This window comes from Myxocyprinus asiaticus, chromosome 48, assembly GCF_019703515.2.
Source record: "Myxocyprinus asiaticus isolate MX2 ecotype Aquarium Trade chromosome 48, UBuf_Myxa_2, whole genome shotgun sequence".
In the NCBI taxonomy this organism is placed as follows: Eukaryota; Metazoa; Chordata; class Actinopteri; order Cypriniformes; family Catostomidae; genus Myxocyprinus; species Myxocyprinus asiaticus.
Window position 1 is genome coordinate 8387501 of NC_059391.1, and position 22171 is coordinate 8409671.

Below are 22171 nucleotides of genomic sequence, written 5' to 3' on the forward strand. Positions count from 1 at the left end.
GATCAAAATGTATGCTTTTTTTTTTACTCCAAATCTCCACTTTCACTTTCACTTTTACATCTGAAAGTCACATTTAGTGTCTGCTTAGTGTCACTTTCACATCTGAAAGTGAAAGTTAAAGTGGAGATTTAGAGTAAAAAAATGACTTAAAATATTAATCTGTTTCTCACCCACACCTATAATATCACTTCTGAAGACATGGATTAAAACACTGGAGTCATATGGATTACGTTTATGTTTCCTTTATGCGATTTGTGGAGCTTGAAAGGTCTGATCACTATTCACTTGCAATGTATGGACCTACAGAGCTGAAATATTCTCCTAAAAATCTTTGTTTGTGTTCTGCAGAAAAAAGAAAGTCATACACATCTGGGATGATATGAGGGTGAGTAAATGATGAGAGAATTTTCATTTTTGGGTAAGCTATCCCTTTAAGGACATATTCTTAATGGCAGTTAGACTCTTAAAGAGATAGTTCACCCAAAAGAAAGAAAATTATGTCATCATTTACTCACCCCTATGTTGTTCTACACCTGTATGACTTTCTTTCTTCCCTGGAATACAAAAGGAGATGATACTCAGAATGACAGCCTCAGTTACCATTCATTTTCACTGCATCTCTTTTTCCATTCAAATCATTCTGTATTATCGTTTGCATTCCTATTATGTCTCTTGCTTTAAAATGTTGCCTATAATCTTGGCCTATCAAACATCCACATGGTTTTATTCACAGCAAGGTGGTGTTTATAACATAATCGCTTGTAACAGTGTCACAAAGGTCACGAATAAAGCACATTCTGTAACCTCAGACAGTGCTCTGTTACTGTATGTCATCCAGTTAAATGTTTGAGATCACATTGAACAGTAGAACAACAGTGATTAGATTACAGTCATTGTTTTATTACAACAACATATTGTGAAACTCTTTTTGTGAATCACTCAATAAAGCAATCACTTACAAAGAAGTACCACATTGCCATGTTTTTTGGGACATTTTACCATGGTAATACCATGTTTTGTTTTGTTTTCATGTACCATGGTAATATCATAGTATTCATTAAAGTAAATTTACCAATATCATTATACCATTCATAAGCAGTCATTATACCAAATATATTTGACTGCAGAATGTCGCAATTGACCAAAGTATTCCACTGAGCCGTAAAATTAGAATACGGTAATTATTCAGGACCATATATTACTTATACCATTCAATGATTCTGTACCACTACAGAGCTTAACACACTCTTTCTAAGCATGTTTCACACCACAAGCAAAGGGAGCGCATAAGCAGCACAAAGTTTTTCACTGCCCATGTTAACAGGTTAAAGTACTCACATTGAGAGCACAAGAGACAAGAGTTTTGCCACTGAGCCTATATTTGCAGCTCATCCAATCTGAATTTAGAGCAGGAACTATCTGTTCTATAACTACTGTTTTACTCTTACCATCACAGTGAGCGTGTGTAGTAAGCATGGCAGAAGCTCACCAGGCAGTGGCCTTCCAGTTCACTGTCACACCCGATGGCATCGACTTGCAGCTGTGCCATGAGGCCCTTCGCCAAATCTACCTGTCAGGACTTCACTCCTGGAAGAAGAGGTTCATCAGGTTCAAGGTGACCTCATAGATGACCTTCATACTGAATTGATCTAAGAGTGACATGATGACAAGTCTTAAGGGCCCTCTAACAGTATCTAATCAGCTTTATTATTAAAGTTTCACTGAATTTTTGCAAATAGTTTGGGAGCCTTATTGTAACACTTTACAATAAGGTTCCATTTGTCAACATCAGTTAACAACATTAGTTATCATGAACTAACAATGAACAATACAGCATTTATGAATCTTGGTTAATGTTAATTTCAACATATACTAATACATTTAAAAAAATTAAAAGTTGTATTTGTTAACATTAGTTAATGCACTATGAACTAACATGAACTAACAATATTTTTTTTTTATTAAATAACTTTAACAAAGATGAATAAATGCTGTAAATATATATATATGTATTGTTCATTGTTTGCACTCTGAATTATATTATATTATATTATATTATATTTTTGTATATATTTTTTTTTCTGTAGAATGGGGTCATGACAGGGGTCTATCCAGGAAGTCCCTCAGGGCTTGTGGTTGTTTTGGTGGGTTACATGTCCACCACTAAATACGCCAAAATAGACCCCTCCCTTGGGCTGTTCACTAAGCTGTCAACACACCTACCAGTCAGGTAAACGATTAAAGATCAGTCAGCTGTTCACAATACCTGCATTTGTAAGTTAAAGTGTGGCCACAAAAAGTATTTGGACACTTAAACCACACTTAAACATATACATGTTTGAATGTCTTTGCATTAGATATCAAAATATCAAACCAAGTTGCATTTACTTTAAGAAAGTTTGCACATGCAGACATTTTACAAAAAGAGGTTTCTTTGGTTTTTAATGAAAAAATAATAGATATACTCCTTTAAATAAAGACAACATTTATTTGGACACTTTCAGGTTGTCAAATGTTAGTGGATCATATCCATAGTTATATGATGGGACTTAATACATCTACTAAAATCACGTGATACTAGTTGGAGTAAGTGAAGCTAGTTCTGAGAAAAAGTCTAGCTTCATTAGTTTGTAGATGCATTTGGTTTGATATTTTGTTATCTAATGCAACAACATTCATACATCAAATTTAAGTGTGGTTTAAGTGTCCAAATGCTTTTGGGGCCATTCTAAGTCAGTTTGGCATTGTATTCTGTGGGGAAACAAAATACTGTTATTTAATGTTGCCATCTTGCCGGAAGAAGTTTGAATTGTTGTAATAGCTTTCCAAAGTCACATGCAACTTAAGATCTCACTGTTTTTACTGCAGTGTAAGTAGTGTTTTACAAAATATGTTATGCTGCCTGAAAGGTTTACTTACTGTATATTATCAGCTGAACAATACTTGACTTTGTTCAGTTGTCTTTTTATTGCCAGTTGCCTGTAATAATTGTTTAGTTTTTACATTTTTAAAAGAATGATCTCTTAAGCAGGACAGTTGATTGTTGAACTTTCGCAATATGTTGCTAATGGAATGGTGCAAACTTCAAAGCTTTAAGTTTCTTTAAATAGTATCTTCAAAACTACCTTAAAGATGAAAGATTTTGTCCCACACAGCCCACTGGCATAATTTATGTGTAGTAACTTGTGACGAAGAGGAGTGCGTGGCCGGGCAGTGAGAATAAAGAGAGATAAAGGAAGAGCCTGGGACGCCGGAGGGAGTGAGAGAGACAGAGAGCGTCCGCATGTCTCTCTCTCTCTCTCCCTCCGGCATCCCAGGCTCTTCCTTTATCTCTCTCCCACTGATTAGGCAACTCAGCGCCGGGCATGCATCCTCACAGCCCGGCCGCGCCCTCCTCCTCGTCACATAACTCTTATAATGTAGGTTTATACCAATTTCTTTGGTTGCCATTGTAAATTTTGAAAAAAACTCCTACATGCAGTTCATTTCACAACTAACAGCTATGTTTTCCTGTAGTAAATACATAACAGAAGAAGGCCAGCGTATCGCTGGTGGGGTGTTGGTTGGAACGGGGTTATGGATTACCATTATTTTCGTTATGAGGAATGTCCTTAAGTATCTGCTGTCCTGGCACGGATGGATGTATAACCGTCATGGATCTCTGACCTTAAAGACAAAGATTTGGTTGGTGAGTGTGGGACCAAAGTTGAAAAAGTTTCATGAGTTCACTGGTTCATATAGTGCTGGAGCGCATTAAGGTAAATGTATTTTGCTTAGGGGCTCAAGCACAGGTCTGGGTCCATGTCACTTATCACATTTTTCTTTGATCTGCATCATAAATTGTGATACACTGTAGATGTTGTGAAATTGTTTAGTGTCTATACTTATTTCATCCCCACTTTATCACTTTCAATTCAGGTGTTGGTAAAGTTATTCTCTGGGCCAAAGCCAATGCTGTACAGCTTCCAGAGTTCACTACCGCGGTTACCTGTGCCTCCTGTGAAAGACACTGTTAGAAGAGTGAGTCAAGAACTTTGAATTGATCTACTGAAAAATCATTAATCAAATCCAATAAATACATTGAATTGAAAAGGACAAACATATAAGAACTTTTCAAACAGGGAATATCATGGCTTTTTGAAGCACCTTGAATTCTTCATAATTTTACAGTTTTTCTGTTTTTTTTTAGTATCTTGAGTCAGCTCGTCCTCTGATGGATGATGAACAGTACAAACGTATGGAGGGGCTGGCAAAAGACTTTGAGAAAAACTTGGGCCCTAAACTCCAGTGGTACCTGAAGCTCAAATCCTTGTGGGCTTCTAATTACGTAAGTTTGCTGATCGTCCACAATTTAAAGATTCACAGATTTCAGCAAGTATCATAAATGGTGTGATCAAGTTTCTCATTATAAAAATTCCTTAGAACTTTACCTTAGAACTTAGTTTTTTACTTTCATAATTCAAAGTAACACAAATTCTTTCCCCACATTCCAACCACGTTAAGTGACAAAACCACTGCCAATCAGAACATATTTGATTTTGGACCGACCAATGAGATTTCACTGTGGGTGGAGCTACCTAGCAGAGCACAACAAAACTAGAAACCAAACAACCAAGAAAATATCTTGCCATGCATCTGTGGTTGCCAACTTTTCATCATGCATACACAGGACATGGGAGTCCCCCTCGTACGGGACGATAGGGGTCTTCATTTGGCCAAAATACAGGATGTCCCAGCTGATATGGGACAGTTGGTAACCCAACATGTACCTCTTGTCATGGTCACAGCTGGTCAGGACAAAAACCTAGATCCAACTTAATCTGAGCTCCAAGATTAACTTAAATTTACTAGGAAACTTAACTGAAATACCTTTATTTGAGATTTGTGCTTTTTTATATAAATATGTATCTCTTTTCTACTCTCATCCTTTCAGGTCAGTGACTGGTGGGAGGAGTATATTTACCTCAGAGGTCGTGGACCAATCATGGTCAACAGCAACTACTACGCAATGGTAAGGCTACAATGCAACAGTTAAATGATAAAAATAAATTCATTGTCAAATAGTCACAAATTTAGGGTGGTTAACCTCAAAAACAGTCCATCAAAATGAGAGCAATTAACAATCTTACATTGTGTTTTGCTTGTAGCACAAGTTGTTGTGATGACCTGAACAAACAGGCAAGCTGTTTTGCCACAGTTTGTTACATCGTGGTGCCATTCTGTAGAATACTCACAGCAGTTGTTTTAAGACATCATATCAATATAATTATTGCAGATAATCAAGGAAGTCCATGTTTAGAAACTACAGCCTTCAAAAAACATGTAGACAGCCATGCACCTCTTTACATCTGGGTCACGGCACCATTTTTTGGGTGGTGGTGTAGTGGTTAATGTTCAGGGCTGGTTACTGGAAAGTTATGGGTTCTATCCTCGCAAGAACCAAGCCATCACCATTGTTCTCTTGAGTGAGGCACATAAACTCAGGTGTCATCACATGAAAGTGTTCATCACTATCACTGTCTCTTTGTTATTATCAGGACTTCCTCTATGTGATCCCCACTAATCTCCAAGCTGCCCGTGCTGGTAATTCCATCCATGCTCTCATGATGTACAGAAGAAAACTGGACAGAGCACAAATCAAACCAGTGAGTGTAGAATCCAATAGTCTCTACAACACAAACACATTCTCTGATAAACCTTAAAACATAAGAGTCACATACCTTTTTTCAACCTTTGTCCTATAAAAGAATAATAGCCTAGTTTTACCACTGAAAAAAAAAAAATCACACACTTTAAAGTGTCTGGCTGAAGAATATCGACCTTTGACTTAAAGGAATAGTTTTTTTAAAAAATGAAAATTCTGTCATAATTTATCCACCCCCACGTCATTCCAAACCTGGATGATTTTCTTCATTCTGTGGAACAAAAATGTAGATATTTTTGATGATGTCCAATCAGTAGTTTTCCATACAACAAAAGTGAGTGACATCGTTTACATGTACTTATGAAAACTGCTTACTTCAGGGTTGTTGCAGAAAACGGTGTTCTGAAACATGTAAACATGAATAGAGTTATTTTTAGACTGTTTAAGGGAGCAAGAGAAAGCAGTTTAACACATGTCCATGTAAATACACAAGCGGCATTCTAATGGGATTTTTAAGAGTGAGCATGTGCGCATATGCAAATGCCCTCAAGAGCGCTGGGGGAATCCCCCAGGTATAATGTAAGTGAGAAACCCCACTGTTGGAGTGCTTTGCCAATATGGAAAGTTAAGAAAACAAACACAGCAGCAATTGTGAGACATCTAGAAATAAAGCGAATCAACGGAGAACAAAAAATAAGGAAGTCGTCCTCAGGCGCAATGTTCGCTGTTTTTACCAGAGTCGCGGCAAAATTGCATCGCTGTGGAGAAAGCTGTTTACGGATTGAGCCACATGTAGCCTTTATGGGGGTAAAAAGTAAGCTGTTGACAAAGTGCATGCAATATATAACTGCGAACGCCGCTATCATGCTTTCTTGCAATAAACAGTTTTCTTAAGTTAACATTTGGACTTGCCAAGAGGAGGATGGGTTCCCCAAGCTGAGACTGGTTCCTCTCCAGGTTATTCTCCATCCATTAATTAAACACCTTATGGAGTTTTCAAACATGTTATGGTTTCTTCCTTGTCACAGTCACCTCCAGCTATCTCACTGGCTTTAAGACATTAAGGCATGATTTTCTGTAAAGGTGCTTTGAAACAATATTTTTTTGACAGACTTTTCATTTTTGGATGAACTAATCCTTTAAGCAGAATATGTTCTCTGGGAGTTCCAATAGGTTATTTTATGGTTCATGGTTAAGGGCATTGTATGGTTCAGCGGCAGTAAAGTGTACTTGCTTAAATTACTCAGCACTTCAGATCGGACATTAACTTTTTCTGAAAACTGAGCTTGACTTATTAAAGGTAATCTATGACCTCATAGAAACAACATATGAGTCATGGCTAGCAGCTGGTTAGTTTTTTCCTTATGTTTGCAGGCACTTTTTATGAAAAGCAATGTTGCGCTATAGTATCCAACATTGCAACTGTTTTATAAGAGTGATTTGGTCTATTTTCCAGACATTTACTGTATCTCCTCAATGTCAAAAGTGTGTTGGTAACTCTTAACCATAAGGTTGTATAAACTGACATTAGTTAACACAATAGTAAACTTGAACTAACAATTAATATTTTTAACAGTGTGATCTCACAGTGAAATCGGAAACCTTACAAACAATCTAAAGTTCTGACAAACATGCCGCAAATTCGGTACTCATTATTTTCACTTGCAAATGAGCTTTGCGGAAAACTGTTCATTGTCGGCATAGGATTGCTGAGGAGCTGAAAACAGGGTAAATATTTGCGGCGAATCGCAAGTTTATTTGCATGTGAAAATAATGAGTGAGAAATTTTCGGCAAGTTTGTCAGAACTTAAGATTTTAAGAAGAAGGGATAGGTTGACTTTTAAAAAAAGAAAAATTGGTCTGTGCTAACTGAAATGTGAAACATTGCCCCCAGTGGCCAAAGTGGTAAATGTTGTTGGGCGTATAAGCACGTGTAAGCTCCATTTTCTGGGTGTAATGTCCACAGAGGGGTGCCAAAAGCTAGTTTTTTAGCTGTAAAGGCTGTAACGTCATACATGCCTGTCTCTCTCTGTCACTCTCCCTCACTCTTTCTAATTCCCGTTCTATTAATTAGTCGCAAGTTCGAATCCAGGACGTGCTGAGTGACACCAGTCATGCTTCCTAAGCAACCTAATTGGCCCGGTTGCTAGGGAGGGTAGAGTCACATTGGGTTAACCTCCTCGTGGTCGCTATAATGTGGTTCGCTTTCGGTGGGGCACATGGTGAGTTGTGCGTGGATGCCGCAGAGAATAGCGTGAGCCTCCACATGCGCTATGTCTCCGCGAGCTCAATAGGCCACGTGATAAGATGCGTGGATTGACGGTCTCAGACACGGAGGCAACTGACATTCGTCCTCCGCCACCCAGATTGAGGCGAGTCACTACACCACCACGAGTACTTAGAGCGCATTGGGAATTGGGCATGCCAAATTGGGGAGAAAAGGGGAGAAAATCCCCCCCCCTAAAAAAGTTTTTTTTTTTTTTTTAAATAAAATAAAATAATAAAAAAAAAAAAATCCATACCCTAAACCTTAAACCGAAACCTAACCAAAAGTGTCATAAAAGCAAATGAGCGATGAAAAACACAATTACTAAAGCAGCCAGGTCATTTTGTGGTGCTTCTATGACACTTTCACCTCAAGTGTCGACCGTGCAATTCGATCACATCTGAGCAAGCTTGTAAATGTAGTTGGTACACATCACATCGCCTTACATGCGTTAACATGTCGTAAGATAACACTGTGTGAGAAGCAGCGCTAAAAATATGTATTTAAAAACTGATAATCTGCGGTTTTAGTCGTTGAATTCTCTCATCATTTACTCATCCTCATGTCATCCTAGATGTGTATAACTTTCTTTCTTCTGCAGAAAACAAAGATTTTTAGAAGAATATTTCAGCTCTGTAGGTCCACATAATGCAAGTGAATGGTGACCAGAACTTTGAATCTCCAAAAATCACATGAAGGCTGAATAAAAGTAATCCAACTAAGTTAAATCCATATCTCCTTAAGCAATATAATAGGTGTGAGTGAGAAATAGATCAATAATTAAAGGGATATTCTGGGTTCAATACAATTTGTTGATTACCACAAAAAAAAATTTTGACTCGTCCCTCCTTTTCTTAAAAAAAAAAGTACAAATCAAGGTTACAGTGAGGCACTTACAATGGAAGTGAATGGGGCCAATTTTTGGAGGGTTTAAAGGCAGAAATGTGAAGTTTATAATTTTATAAAAGCACTTACATTAATTCTTCTGTGAAAACTCATGTATTATTTGAGCTGTAACATTTTTAAATGGTCATTTTTACAGTAATTTTAGGCAACAGAGTTGTAAAATTGGCTATAACTTTCACAGAAAAGGTTAGTGAGTGATTTTATCACACTGAAATCATGTTTACACACATATTGTTTGTGTCTTGTAGCAATACTTTTGAAAAAGTGAGTATTTTAACATTCAAAAATTGGCCCCATTCACTTCTATTGTAAGTGCCTCACTGTAACTTTAATTTTTTGCTTTTATTAAAGAAAAGGAGGAGCAAGTCAAAATACATTATTGTTGTAATCAATATTATGCCACAAATGCTGTTGATTGAGTTCAACTTGTATTGAACCCGGAATATTCCTTTAAGTCCTGTTTATCTTTAAATCTCCACCTTTGACCAGCCCCAACCAATAGGTGGCGATATGTATGAAGAATGCAAATTGCCAAAAAACAAAAGAAGAAGAATTTAAAAGTGAAAGTGAAAGTGAAGATTTATAGTAAAAAGGACTTAAAGACTGATCTGTTTTAGGGTGAGTAAATAATCAAATCATTTTCATTTTTGGGTGAACAATCCCTTTAAATTGTATTATAGATATGCACATCAGCATTAAATCACTACTGACCCACCCTGCTCTCTAGATATTGGCACCTGCTCTCTAATTAAAATGGCCAGGCCTATATATTGGTCGACTTTGTTGTACATAACAGATCCCAATCTATTTTACTGTAACTACATGTAGCAAACAGTTTGAGATTCAAAAGATTTTGCTTTCTACTGTTATTGTACCCTGTTTCTCATACATCATTTTGCAACTGTGCTGTTAACCTGAGTCTCCATGTTGCTGAATTTGTCTCTTCCTGATAATCCTTATTTCTCTGCCCCCGTTTGTTTCTTTTTGTTTTTTTCTTCTAGTTTTCCATTGCTCTGTTTCCTCTACTGGTTTCCATTGTGGTATTTGGGTTTCTTCCTTGTTTTTCTGTTGGTGCCTGATTTTCCCTTCTGCTTCACAGCTCATGGCACTAAACACTATCCCCATGTGCTCATCTCAATACGAGCGTGTGTTCAACACCAGTCGAGTTCCAGGTGTTGAATCAGGTAGTGCTGTCCTCTCAGTTATGTTTTGCACTGATTTATCCGCTTTTTAGTACAAATACAGTAGCTGCTGACTGCTGTCGTGGGCTAACATGCATGTGGTGAGATCAGTAGACAAGATTCAATGATGGATCTTGAGTGTGTTTTGGGTTTGAATTGATTTGGGTTTAATGAATTTAGAAGTTAAAACTTGCTCTGTAAAAAATTTTAATATTGTTTAATCAGACCAAATCAACCTGAAAATTTAGATTACACCAACGAAAGTAATTTTTGGGGTTAGATCAAGAAGAAATATATCTTTGAGGAAACAATTGCAGATTACCACTTTTTCTTCAGGGTGTGCTGTTAATATGTGTGATTTAATGATTAACATTTTAACTGATAGATGAATGGATCACCTGAAAATGACAAGGTTTTACCCACATGGCCATAGGATTCCAGTGAAAGGGGCAATATAAGAGTCTGGTCATTTTTTTTTTAATATTATTATTAACCCAAGAGGGACACAGGCTTGTGAGCAGTTAATCTGTTACCAGCTAGAAAATTAATAATGTGCTGTCATGGAAGTGAAATGGAATTATGAATTGAGTTACCTATTAATAGCATTAATTCATTCTTAATATTGTGTAAAGCTGAAATAATTCACATTCATTTAGAAAGATTGTATTTTAAAGTGCACTGAAAAAAATTTAACCGTAAAAATGTGCTTCATGTGAAAATATCTATATTAATTGATTTTAAGTCAAAAATGTTATTTAACATCACTGAATCAGACTGAATAATTTAGGTTACTCCAACAAAACTCCTTTTAAAGGTTTAATCACGTAGAAATAGTTCCTTAAGATAACAATTGCAGGTTATCACTTTTTACAGTGTGAATATACACTTTTATTACAGTTATTTGATTAAACCAAAAACATGGTATACTCCATAAAACTCTTCTTGCACTTTTTCCTTCAACAGTTCATCTAAATAGTCAAGGTGTGACAAATAAGTACAAATATTCCATAGACAGTTGAGGTAATAAAACTGCATGCGTTATGTAAGAGATAATGTACAGTCATCTGGTTTTTATCGCAAAATAAATCCCGACAGGGTGATCAGCAGTCAGTGATTGTTTTGAATCACCCTGAAGGAGTTTATTTTGCAATAACAACTGGCTGACTGTACATCATCTCGCTTATTACATTACCTACTAACCAAATAAATAAATACATACATGGACATAAAATATTGATTTGCATTGAAATTATGTAATTATGTGAGAAGAAATAAAACGCTGAACAGCTGAAATCCACCTCTGGTTTGAGTTCTGTTGGTGTTTATTTTGTAATTAATGAACGTCTGACTGCATCTTATTACAATTGCCAAAAAAAACAAATAAATGCACATGAAACATTGATTTGAGTTGAAATTCAAAGATTTTATTAGCTTACTTATATAGATCGCACAGTGATCCTAGAAGCAGGAAAGATGGCTCGCAATACCAAGATGTGTGGTCTGATATGTGGAGGTGCAGTTGTTACTGAGCAATATCAGACCGCTAGATGGCGCCATTGACCAATCAGAATTGAGCATACCAGAGAGAAAAATTAGCAATTTTGCTGTTACATGTTGTTTTAGATGAAGTATAGCATGTGACACCGGAGAACACCAAATCAAGTGTTTGGCCTCTCTTCTCTCCTACATTTGTCTTTTCACCTGCCTTGCACTTTCTCATTGTCCACTGACCATGAATCATTTAACCCTTCAATGAACAGCCTAAATATATGACACATTTTTTGTTCTTGTTTAAATAGTACACCTAATTTTTGGAGGTAACTAAAATATTATTTTGATTGCATGCTCATTTTATTCATCATGTTCATGTTCTTCGGCAGATGTTCTTCAGCATGTGAATGAGAGCAAGCATATTGCTGTGTTCCACAAGGGGCGCTTTTTCAAGGTGTGGATGTTTTATGATGGACGGTTGCTGTTGCCCCGAGAGATTGAGCAGCAGATTGAAAGGATCCTAGCGGACAAGTCTGAACCTCAGCCAGGGGAGGAGCTGCTGGCTGTGCTGACGGCAGGTGATAGGTGAGATACGTGGACACTAGGCCTAAGAACTCGGCTTGAATGGCAAGTACTTATGGGCAGGATGAACAGATCTAGAAGCCAAACCCAGTGGCCCTTTAAATAATCAGCTAATGTTGGTGTTTCACATACAACAAATGATAGAATTTTAAGGTCGATTACACAGGTCATTTAAGATATAATGAATAGAGGACATAAAATCTCTGGAAACTGAGATTACAGTTCCTTAAATGTCAGTCAGGAACATTCGGTGCCTCTTAAAAGATGTGCATTTCCTTTCTTTCGGTTCATTGATATGTGATCAAAGCATATGCATTGAGCCAAGTGATTATATCTATTGCTTTGTTCCCCATTACTATAGAGTTCCTTGGGCCAAAGCCCGCTCACAGTTCTTCAGCAAAGGAAAGAATAAGCAGTCTCTGGATGCCGTGGAGAAGGCTGCTTTCTTTGTTACCCTGGATGATACCGAGCAACGTTACGAGCCTGACAATCCAGTCCAGTCCTTGGACAGCTATGCCAAATCTCTGCTCCATGGAAAATGCTATGACAGGTGCCAGTAACATCACCCCTGATTATAATTAATGACTCTAAATGTGAAATTGCTTCATGCTGCACAAAATATATGTCTGTTGAGGATTAATCAGAACGGTTAATTAATGAAACTCTTTTTTATTGTTCCATAATTGATGCAGCATGTTTTAAAAGCATGACATTTAAATGTGCCTGATTAAATAATCCTTTATCCCTCCATGGACCAAATTATAAAATAATAATAATTTTAAAAAAATCTACTACATCCCTTATTTATTTTATTAGGTTTGTTTGAAGTATTTTTTTGTGGTCTGGATCTACAGTATTTAGTTATTCAAAAATATATTAAAAATGCAATTCACACAAAACAATTAGTTGAATACACCGCTACTATAATGAACATGTTTCAATTTCTGAGTTAAAAGTCATTTTGATATTTTCTTATGGTTCTTAAAGTAAAAAATGTCTAACCATCTGGAAACGGTAAAAAAAAACAAAAACAAAAACAAAACAAAAAACAATTACAATTAAAATAAATCACATTTAAAACTCTGAAATTCTTTAAATAAATAAATGTGGCATTAGTAGTTTGGAATTTTTTTTTACTATTGTTTCTTAATACATTTTTTTTTACTATTTTATTTTAAATCTATGATTCATATTTGAAAACGTTATGTGCACCAAATCAAAGTCAGGTTGTGTTACCAAAAAAAAAAAAAAAAACATAATACAGTGAAGACCCCTGAAGACTGTGTGTAACGTTTTTAAAAAATATCAGATATTTTGACATTTTTATTAAAGGCGTGTTTTATTTAGATCAAATGGTGTAACCCTAAGAAACCATCTTGATATTTGTGACTCAGAAATTCAGAAATATGTAAAATTCTTTACATATACAAAGAAAGTATTTAAATACCTTGTACTTGATGGTTACAGCACTTAAAATCATTATATATATATATAGAGCAGTCGGTTATTATTTTTGAAATTACATAAAAAAAATGCAAACGTTTCTCTCTGTGTCACTTATAAATGACATAGAAGCCCATAGAGGGTTAAGATGACTGAATATATCTAATCAAGCAGTAAGTTGGTCACTAGAGTTAATGTAGCGTCACTAAAATTCACGAATTTTCACTTTGTTGTTTTTGGTCTTCAGATGGTTCGATAAGTCTTTCAACCTGATTGTATTCAAGAATGGTACTATGGGATTGAATGCCGAACACTCCTGGGCTGACGCTCCTATCATTGGCCACATGTGGGAAGTGAGAAATGCAGCACTCTTGTTTTGGGGGGGGGGGGGGTGAGAACAGAATCAACATATTTTATGATATATAAACTGCTTCAGCAAGACAGACCTGTTAAAGTTATGTTCTGGCCTAAATACAACTTAAAGGGATAGTTCACACATTTGTAATCACTCTTAAAGAAATATTTACAAATGTTGTATGTGTGTGTGTGTGGTAGCATGTGTTGTCATCAGATCCAGTGAGACTAGGCTATACTGAGGATGGTCACTGCAAAGGAAACCTCCACCCCAGCCTGCCTGGACCCCAGAGACTGCAATGGGACATCCCAGAGGAGGTAAAGAACAACAGACCTGCATTTCAAGTCTAATGCAAACTTCTGCATAATATGGTACTCTTCAAAATATCTGATACAGAGAATTTATATGAAATTAAGTATTCTTTATTATTCAGGTTTGTAATGGGATGTTTGGGCTTTTGTTTATAATGTTGTATGTTATGGCTCAGGTGAAGTTGTGTAATTTGGAATCAACAAGGCATAATGTATAATAAATGTATTATTAGCATATTATAATCATGTAATTACAGTCATTGTTCCCATTCACACAAGCTTCATCCTTTTTTTTTTTTTTATCGTGCAGTTTCAGTGTGTTCCAGTTTAATTTGTACTATCAGTATTTATTGACAAAATGATCTCCTTTCTTCACAGTGCCAGACAGTGATCAATAACACTCTGAAAGTGGCCAAAACTCTGGCGGATGATGTCGACATGCACATCTTCCCCTTCAACAACTTTGGCAAAGGCCAGATCAAGAAGTGCAAGACCAGCCCCGATGGTTTTATTCAGATCGCACTCCAGCTGGCACACTTTAGGGTGAGAGTGACCAACTCATGCTATTGTTTTATCATTTAAAGTATATTTTGGGAAATGATTTGCTTGATAAGCATGCTTGTGCTACCATTCTTGTAAATAAATGCCACTTGGTTTTACATATTGTTATTTAATGCAATGACATTCATTCACTTTTAAGTGTGACTTAAAGGGATAGTTCACCCAAAAATGAAAATTCTCTCATAATTTACTAACCCTCATGTTATCCCAGATGCGTATAACTTTCTTTATTCTGCAGAACACAAAGGAAGATTTTTAGAAGAAAATATCAGCTCTGTAGTTCCATACAATGCAAGTGAATGGTGACCAGAACTTTGAAGCTCCAAAAATCACAGAAAGCTAGAAAAAAAGTAATCCAAAAGACTCCAGTGGTTAAATCTATATTTTCTGAAGCATAGGTTTGATAGGTGTGGGTGAGAAACAGATCAATATTTAAAGGTGCTCTGAGCAATTTTAGCATTCTGAAGCTTTCACATGACTGAGCCACTGAATTAGCCATGCCCCCTTATTCAAAAACCCCACCCTGCAAAGATGATTTTGAGACCAAAACAGAACAAAAGAGCAGTATTGTTTGTTCCTGTGGCTGTCAAAATCAACAGTGGCACAATAGCGCCCTCACCTGACAAACATTATGAATCATAGCCTCAATGATCCGCTTCAAATACAACACTATGAGAACGAGCAAAATGATTGACAGTTGAAAAGCGTCAGTGGCCGCGGTCTGCGGACACATATTTGTTTGCTGTGTACAAAGTCTACAGCTGTCTACAGCTGTCACAGTGAGATATCTCAGGACACTTATTTCATTAATATCTTTAAGGGAGTAGGAACATTGTTTGCAGACTTTTCCATGAAAAACTTGCTTACAGCACCTTTTAGTAAAAAAGGACTTAAATATTGATCTGTTTTTCACCCACACCTATCATATCACTTCTAAAGACATGGATTAAAACACTGGAGTCTTATGGATTACTTTTATGTTTCCTTTATGTAATTTTTGTAGATTCAAAGTTCTGGTCACCATTCATTTGAATGAATTGGACCTACAGAGCTGAAATATTCTTATAAATCTTTATTTGTGTTCTGCAGAAGAAAGTCATACACATCTGGGATGGCATGAGGGTGAGTAAATGATGAGGGAATATTTCATTTTTGTGTGAACTATCCCTTTAAGTGTCCAGATACTTTTGGGGCCTGTGTATGCACACAGAAGTACAAACCTTCGTGCACACAAAATATAGGAGACCAACAACTAAACCGACTAGATACAAAAGAAACACAGATAACACTTTGACTTTAAGTTGAAATAATCTAAATTACAATCACAAATGCAGCTGCAAAGGTGCAAAAACATTAGATGTCAACTGCCAATAAACTTTATGAGTCAACACAAAAGCTACAGTATAAATGCAAAGATGAATACTGGAAGAAGTCTCAAGTCGAAACAATATGATACTACCTCTTGTTTCTTGCTTATTTACTGACGTTTCTGCCTTTAATTTAATTTATTTTGTAACACTGGCCTGAGATTCTTTGCAGAGGCTTCTCCTGACCTCTTTGTAATAGGTCCAAATCTTTCTTTTGCAGGATAAGGGCAAGTTCTGCCTGACATATGAAGCGTCCATGACGCGTTTGTTCAGAGAGGGCCGTACTGAGACCGTGCGCTCCTGCACCAAACAGACTTGTGATTTTGTCCGTGCCATGATGAGTGATAGTGCGACGGTGAGATTTACTGTTGGAAATGAGTCGACAGTGTGGACATTTAAGAGTTTTGTAGAAACATTAAAGGAATAGTTAAAAGGAACCCAAAGACGTCATCATTTACCCTCATGTTGTTCCAAACAAATATCCTTGCCAATTCTGCTGTGGTCTTTTTTTTTCAGAGAGAAGAGAAGTTGAAGCTGTTGAAAGTGGCAGCAGAAAAGCATCAGGATTTATACAGATTGGCCATGACGGGCAATGGCATTGACCGCCATCTTTTCTGCCTCTACTTAGTGTCCAAGTATCTGGGTGAAGATTCGGCTTTCCTCAAAGAGGTAAGAAAACCTTCAGAAGCTAAAACACAAATGAGTTTGTCTAACATGGGAATTTATTCACATGCGGTATCGCAGCATCAGGACCCGCACCAGCCGTCTCCATGACAGCTTCTTCCCCCAAGCAATCAGACTTCTGAACTCTTGATCTCTCATGATCAATATACATCAGCACTGCACTTTATTACCCTTACTCTTATATCTCACACCGGACTGTCATAAATTATATTATTATTATATTATATTCTCTCTTAACAACTGACTATCAACCGACAGCCTGAATGTCAATACAGTACAATACTGTACATTCTTTATACATATATATATATATATATATATATACTTTTTTAAAATATATTTTTATTTTTTATTTTTATTGAATAATGTGTATCTATATAGTGCGTATTGTATACTGTACAGTGTATGTTATTATTTATATATTGTTTAGTGTAATTATGTGTATATCAGATGTTTAAATTGTGTTGTGTTAATTTGATGTTATTGTAAATTGGTACTGTCTCATCACTGTCACGACTGCTATGTTGATCGGAACTGCACCCAAGAATTTCACACACCATTGCACTTGTGTATATGGCTGTGTGACAATAAAGTGATTTGATTTTTGATTGATTTGACATGGGTGTTGTTAAGAAGTTAAGAAATGGTTTCATGCTTGCAGACCTGGACTGATACAGACACAACACATGATGTTACTGAGTCGCATGGTTTTTGATGGGTTTATTTTGTTTCAGGTGCTGTCTGAGCCCTGGAGGCTGTCCACCAGTCAGACTCCATTGCAACAGGTCGAGCTGTTTGACTTAAAGAAACATCCAGAATATGTTACCAGTGGTGGTGGATTTGGGCCTGTAAGTTAAACATCTTGATGCCATTAGCTTGTTTCACAAATCTGAAAAGCTCAACTGTTAGTTTTAGAGGTATGTGAAGAGCACAGTGTGTATTAAAGGAAAATTCCAGGTTATTTTCAACTTCACGTCTATGTACCGCATCTGTGGCATTTAGGCGATTACCACAGATCAGGGATTTTCAAACTGGGTTCTGCAATGGAGTTCTAGGGGGTCCACAGAAATTTAAGAGAAAAAAAAGTCTGGCCATTCTCCGTTGACCTCTCTCATCAACACTCACTCAATGTTTTTTGTTTTTGGCACCATTCTGAGTAAATTCTAGAGACTGTTGTGTATGAAAATCCCAGGAGATCAGCAGTTACAGAAATACTCAAACCAGCCCATCTGGCACCAATAATCATGTCACGGTCGAAATCACTGAGCTCACATTTTTTCCCCATTCTGATGGTTGATGTGAACATTAACTGAAGCTCCTGACCCGTATCTGCATGATTTTATGTATTGCATTGCTGCCACACGATTGGCTGATTAGGTAAACGCATGAATGTCTGATGTACAGGTGTTCCTAATAAAGTGCTCGGTGCATATAATTGCCCTTTTAGGATCTGAGGTCCCTTGCAAGGGATCATCACATTTGGGGGTCCTTGGAATCAATAAGTTTGAAATTCCCTGCCACAGACAATAACTTTGACTCATCCTGAAAAGTTTTTAAACGAACAGGAAAAGCATTTAGAGTAATGTGTATCAGATGCTTTCAAAATATTTAGGTTGAAAATAACCTGTAATATTCCTTTAAATAATTTATTTCCATTTGGTTCATGTATTCTGTCTTTTAAAAAAAAAAGTTTTATCCCCTTTTGTCCCCAATTTGGAATGCCCAATTCCCACTACTTAGTAGGTCCTCATGGTGGCGTGGTTACTCACCTCAATCCAGGTAGCGGAGGACAAGTCTCAGTTGCCTCCGCTTCTGAGACCGTCAATCCGTGCATCTTATCACGTGGCTTGTCATGCATGACACCACGGAGACTCAAAGCATGTGGAGGCTCATGCTACTCTCAGCGATCCACGCACAACTTACCACGTGCCCCATTGAGAGTGAGAACCACTAATCACGACCACAAGGAGGTTACCCCATGTGACTCTACCCTCCCTAGCAACCGGGCCAATTTGGTTGCTTAGGAGACCTGGCTGGATTCACTCAGCACGCCCTGGATTCGAACTCACGACTCCAGGGGTGGTAGTCAGCATCAATACTCGCTGAGCTACCCAGGCCCCCTGAATTCTGTCTTTTTAAAACAGGTTTCTAATTGCTATTGTCATTATTTAGGTTGCTGATGATGGTTATGGTGTTTCATACATTATTCTTGGAGAGGACCTCATCAATTTCCATATTTCCAGCAAACACTCCAGCCCAGAGACTGTGAGTTCATAGAAAATATAATATAATATAATATAATATAATATAATATAATAATTTATTTGTATGAAAATACTGTATATAAGACATGTTTTTCTCTCTCCCTGTGTTTATTTTAGGACTCTCATCGCTTTGGCAGTAACATTAAACAGGCATTGCTTGATATCCTCGATCTGTACCAGCTTGACAACAAAGCCAACAACAAATGATTTATCTCTTTTGTTTTCTCTGTTCTACAAAAGGGAATAATTCTAAAATATTTTAAACAGGGCTAATCCTCCTTAGGCATGTGTAAATCAATTGTTGGTTAAATTAATGGTTGAATTGATAGAATAGGAACTTAAAAAGGGTTGAGCATTGTTTCTGGTTATTTGTGATCATATTTCATTGTTTTAAAGGGTAAAAGATCTGTTGTCTTTCTTTGCTGTACATTAAGACAGCTTTCATTTTAGTGCTATTGTGTCTCTCAGATGAACTAACTTGTTCTTTTTTGAATTTCTTAGACTCAGGTTTGTAACTAACTTATTCAATTTATGTGGCTTGAGTGTTGTTGCTTGAGTAGTATTGTGGCAGCTTAGCTATAAAGGGAGCATGTGTGCCATATATTTCAAACGTTGGACATTACGACAAATATTGTACAGACAACCATTTTTTTCATTCACTTTTATTTGTGTATTTGCACACAAAGTGTCACAACAGAGTGTCAACATTATATATATATATATATATATATATTTTTTTTTTTTTTTTTTTTTTTTAAATTTTTTTTTAATTATTATTTTAATTTTTTATTTAATTGACTCACTAATGGTTAGTCAAATCAACATGACAAGAATTTGTTTTTGGCCAGTTATGCAACACATGAGTGGTCTTTTACTGCAGTATGTTGAAACTATGACTTTATGATCATTTATGCATATACAGGCCAACTATATCAACAGAGGGAGTTAAATAAGATGGGAAAAGGGCAGTAGTTAATTTTGGTTGCCTTTTGAGTGCACCAACAACAAATTCATGAATTGAAGGCATCATACAAATGATGGTGGCCTTTTTTTTCTTTTTTTAGAACAAATCGTGAGATCCCCACTTGCATACAAGGGATGTGCAGTAAATATATACAGTATTTCTGTATATGTTGTTTCTGAAAGATGGAAAAGTGTGCTATTTATTTATGTGTGAAATCATAGATTCCTCATCACATATTTTTGAAAGTGTTCTCATGGATTTATTGAATAATAATTATTCTTGATTGTAAAAAAGAAATGAATGAACATGAATAGAATTTGAAGGGAATGTGTTAATTAGTTAAGATGTGTTCTGCATTTCATATGATATTTGAATCATGTTTTCCATAGAACACATGTTTGCAGCAAAGGTCTGATATATGAACTCAGTGTTAATGTAATCCAGAACACCTTTCAACACAATAAAAGTTGACCTCAAAGAGGATGTTTTATTTGATTGTGTGAACTGGGAACTGCAAGTATGCTGAAATTGAGATATTTACATATATGTACATTTACAAATTCTGCTTTGAGCATTATGGTGTGTGTGTGTATGTGTGGTCCAACAATAATACAAATCTATAAGCATATAAATATATCGTTTTTCAAGTATTATTAATATCAGTGTTGGGTGTGATCTGACTAAGTAAAAGTAATGAGTTACTGTGATCTTATTACTTTTTAGCCAAAGAGTAGTGTATTGCATTACAATTTAATGCAATCAGATTACAATTACTGACCTACAATTAAGTACTTTTAAGTACATTACTTGGGTTATACATATTTCTAAAATAGCATTTGTTTAGAATAGAATGTGTTTGTGTTTCTGTGACAACTGAAGGGACAACAACAATGAACAAGGAGGTAATACAGATAAATTGAATTTATTGAGCAGAAAACAACTTTTTCTGTGAAAAGTGTTGTAGAAAGTAACTTAAAAGTGATTAGTAATGTGATTACTTTTCAAATTAAGTAATCAGTACAGTAATCTGATTACAACATTAGAGAAGTTAATAGTAATTTGTAGTGGATTTCTATTTTTGAGTAACTTACCTAACACTGATCAATACTACAACATGCAAAGAAAAGGAACTCTGCCAACTTTGATGTCAAAATAATCCACTAGATGGAGGTATGGACTAGACCTTGTTTTACTGTAACACATGGTTTCCCAACCTGAATGTGCAAAATGATGCTGCTAGAAATCTCTCTTAGGTCACCTAGGCTTCTTGATTTTAAAGGTGTAAAAAAATGAAAATAATAATTCATACAGACAGTATTTAAGCTGCATAAGCTGTTGCATGAACAGGATAATTTGAAAGCCAGACCTGACAGTAAAGATGGTTTTCGATGTAAATGTAGCCGTTGTGTTACAGTTAGATTACAAATAATAACAGGCAGGGAGGGATTATGGTCCTGTGAGGCCCCAGGGCACCAGCTTCTGGGAATCATCCCAGGATCTCAGTGTGAAAGGGACTTTAATGACAAGCAGTGACACAGAGGAGACGCCCTCTTTATTTCTGTGGAAATCAGAATGAAGAAACATTTTAACTCAGTCTCAAAGGTCTTGGTTGATGAGAAATAAGGGCTTGTGTGTTTAATCTGTGATCCTTAAAATATTGAATTCAATTGAAAGTGAAGAATTTAGGACAGAAATACTTTGTTATTGCTTAATATAATATAATATTCAGGTTGGCTGGGTTCCAGAAACAACAGTGTAAATATAAAGTTGACCAAGACTAAAGTTGTCCAAAATCAGAGACATATTTTAAGGATTTGGAAGTATTGTAATATTTAAAATATATATATTAAATTATTTCTTATTATAATGTCTTATTTTTATTATTTATATTTCATTCTACTCCTGCAATATTTACGTTTTTAAAGCCTTAAAGCAATAGTTAATCCAAAAATGAAAATTCTCATCATTTGCTCACCCTCATGCCATCCCAGATGTGCATGACTTTCTATAACAGAACATACATATTTCACAAGTGAATGGTGATCAGACCTTTGTAGCTCCAAAAATCACATCCAAGGCAGCATAAAGTAATCCATACGACTCCAGTTGTTTAATCCATGTATTCAGAAGTGATATGATAGGTGTGTGAGAA

General features: G+C 36.2%; 1 protein-coding gene across 1 annotated transcript in view; it reads left to right on the forward strand.

Annotated features, from left to right (window-relative positions):
• Positions 1 to 20502, forward strand: part of LOC127437839 (carnitine O-palmitoyltransferase 1, liver isoform-like) — a 24462-nt gene extending 3960 nt beyond the window's left edge. Inside the window, exons 2-19 of the mRNA XM_051693055.1 lie at positions 1457 to 1615; positions 2088 to 2230; positions 3517 to 3688; positions 3919 to 4020; positions 4190 to 4327; positions 4934 to 5011; positions 5538 to 5645; positions 9916 to 10000; positions 11878 to 12073; positions 12432 to 12620; positions 13761 to 13866; positions 14069 to 14185; positions 14558 to 14722; positions 16328 to 16462; positions 16624 to 16776; positions 17526 to 17639; positions 18964 to 19056; positions 19173 to 20502. Of these exons, the coding sequence (XP_051549015.1) occupies positions 1475 to 1615; positions 2088 to 2230; positions 3517 to 3688; positions 3919 to 4020; positions 4190 to 4327; positions 4934 to 5011; positions 5538 to 5645; positions 9916 to 10000; positions 11878 to 12073; positions 12432 to 12620; positions 13761 to 13866; positions 14069 to 14185; positions 14558 to 14722; positions 16328 to 16462; positions 16624 to 16776; positions 17526 to 17639; positions 18964 to 19056; positions 19173 to 19262 (2325 nt within the window). The 5' untranslated portion in view covers positions 1457 to 1474 and the 3' untranslated portion in view covers positions 19263 to 20502. The remainder of the gene's footprint in view (positions 1 to 1456; positions 1616 to 2087; positions 2231 to 3516; positions 3689 to 3918; positions 4021 to 4189; positions 4328 to 4933; positions 5012 to 5537; positions 5646 to 9915; positions 10001 to 11877; positions 12074 to 12431; positions 12621 to 13760; positions 13867 to 14068; positions 14186 to 14557; positions 14723 to 16327; positions 16463 to 16623; positions 16777 to 17525; positions 17640 to 18963; positions 19057 to 19172) is intronic.
• Positions 20503 to 22171: the final 1669 nt, after the last annotated feature.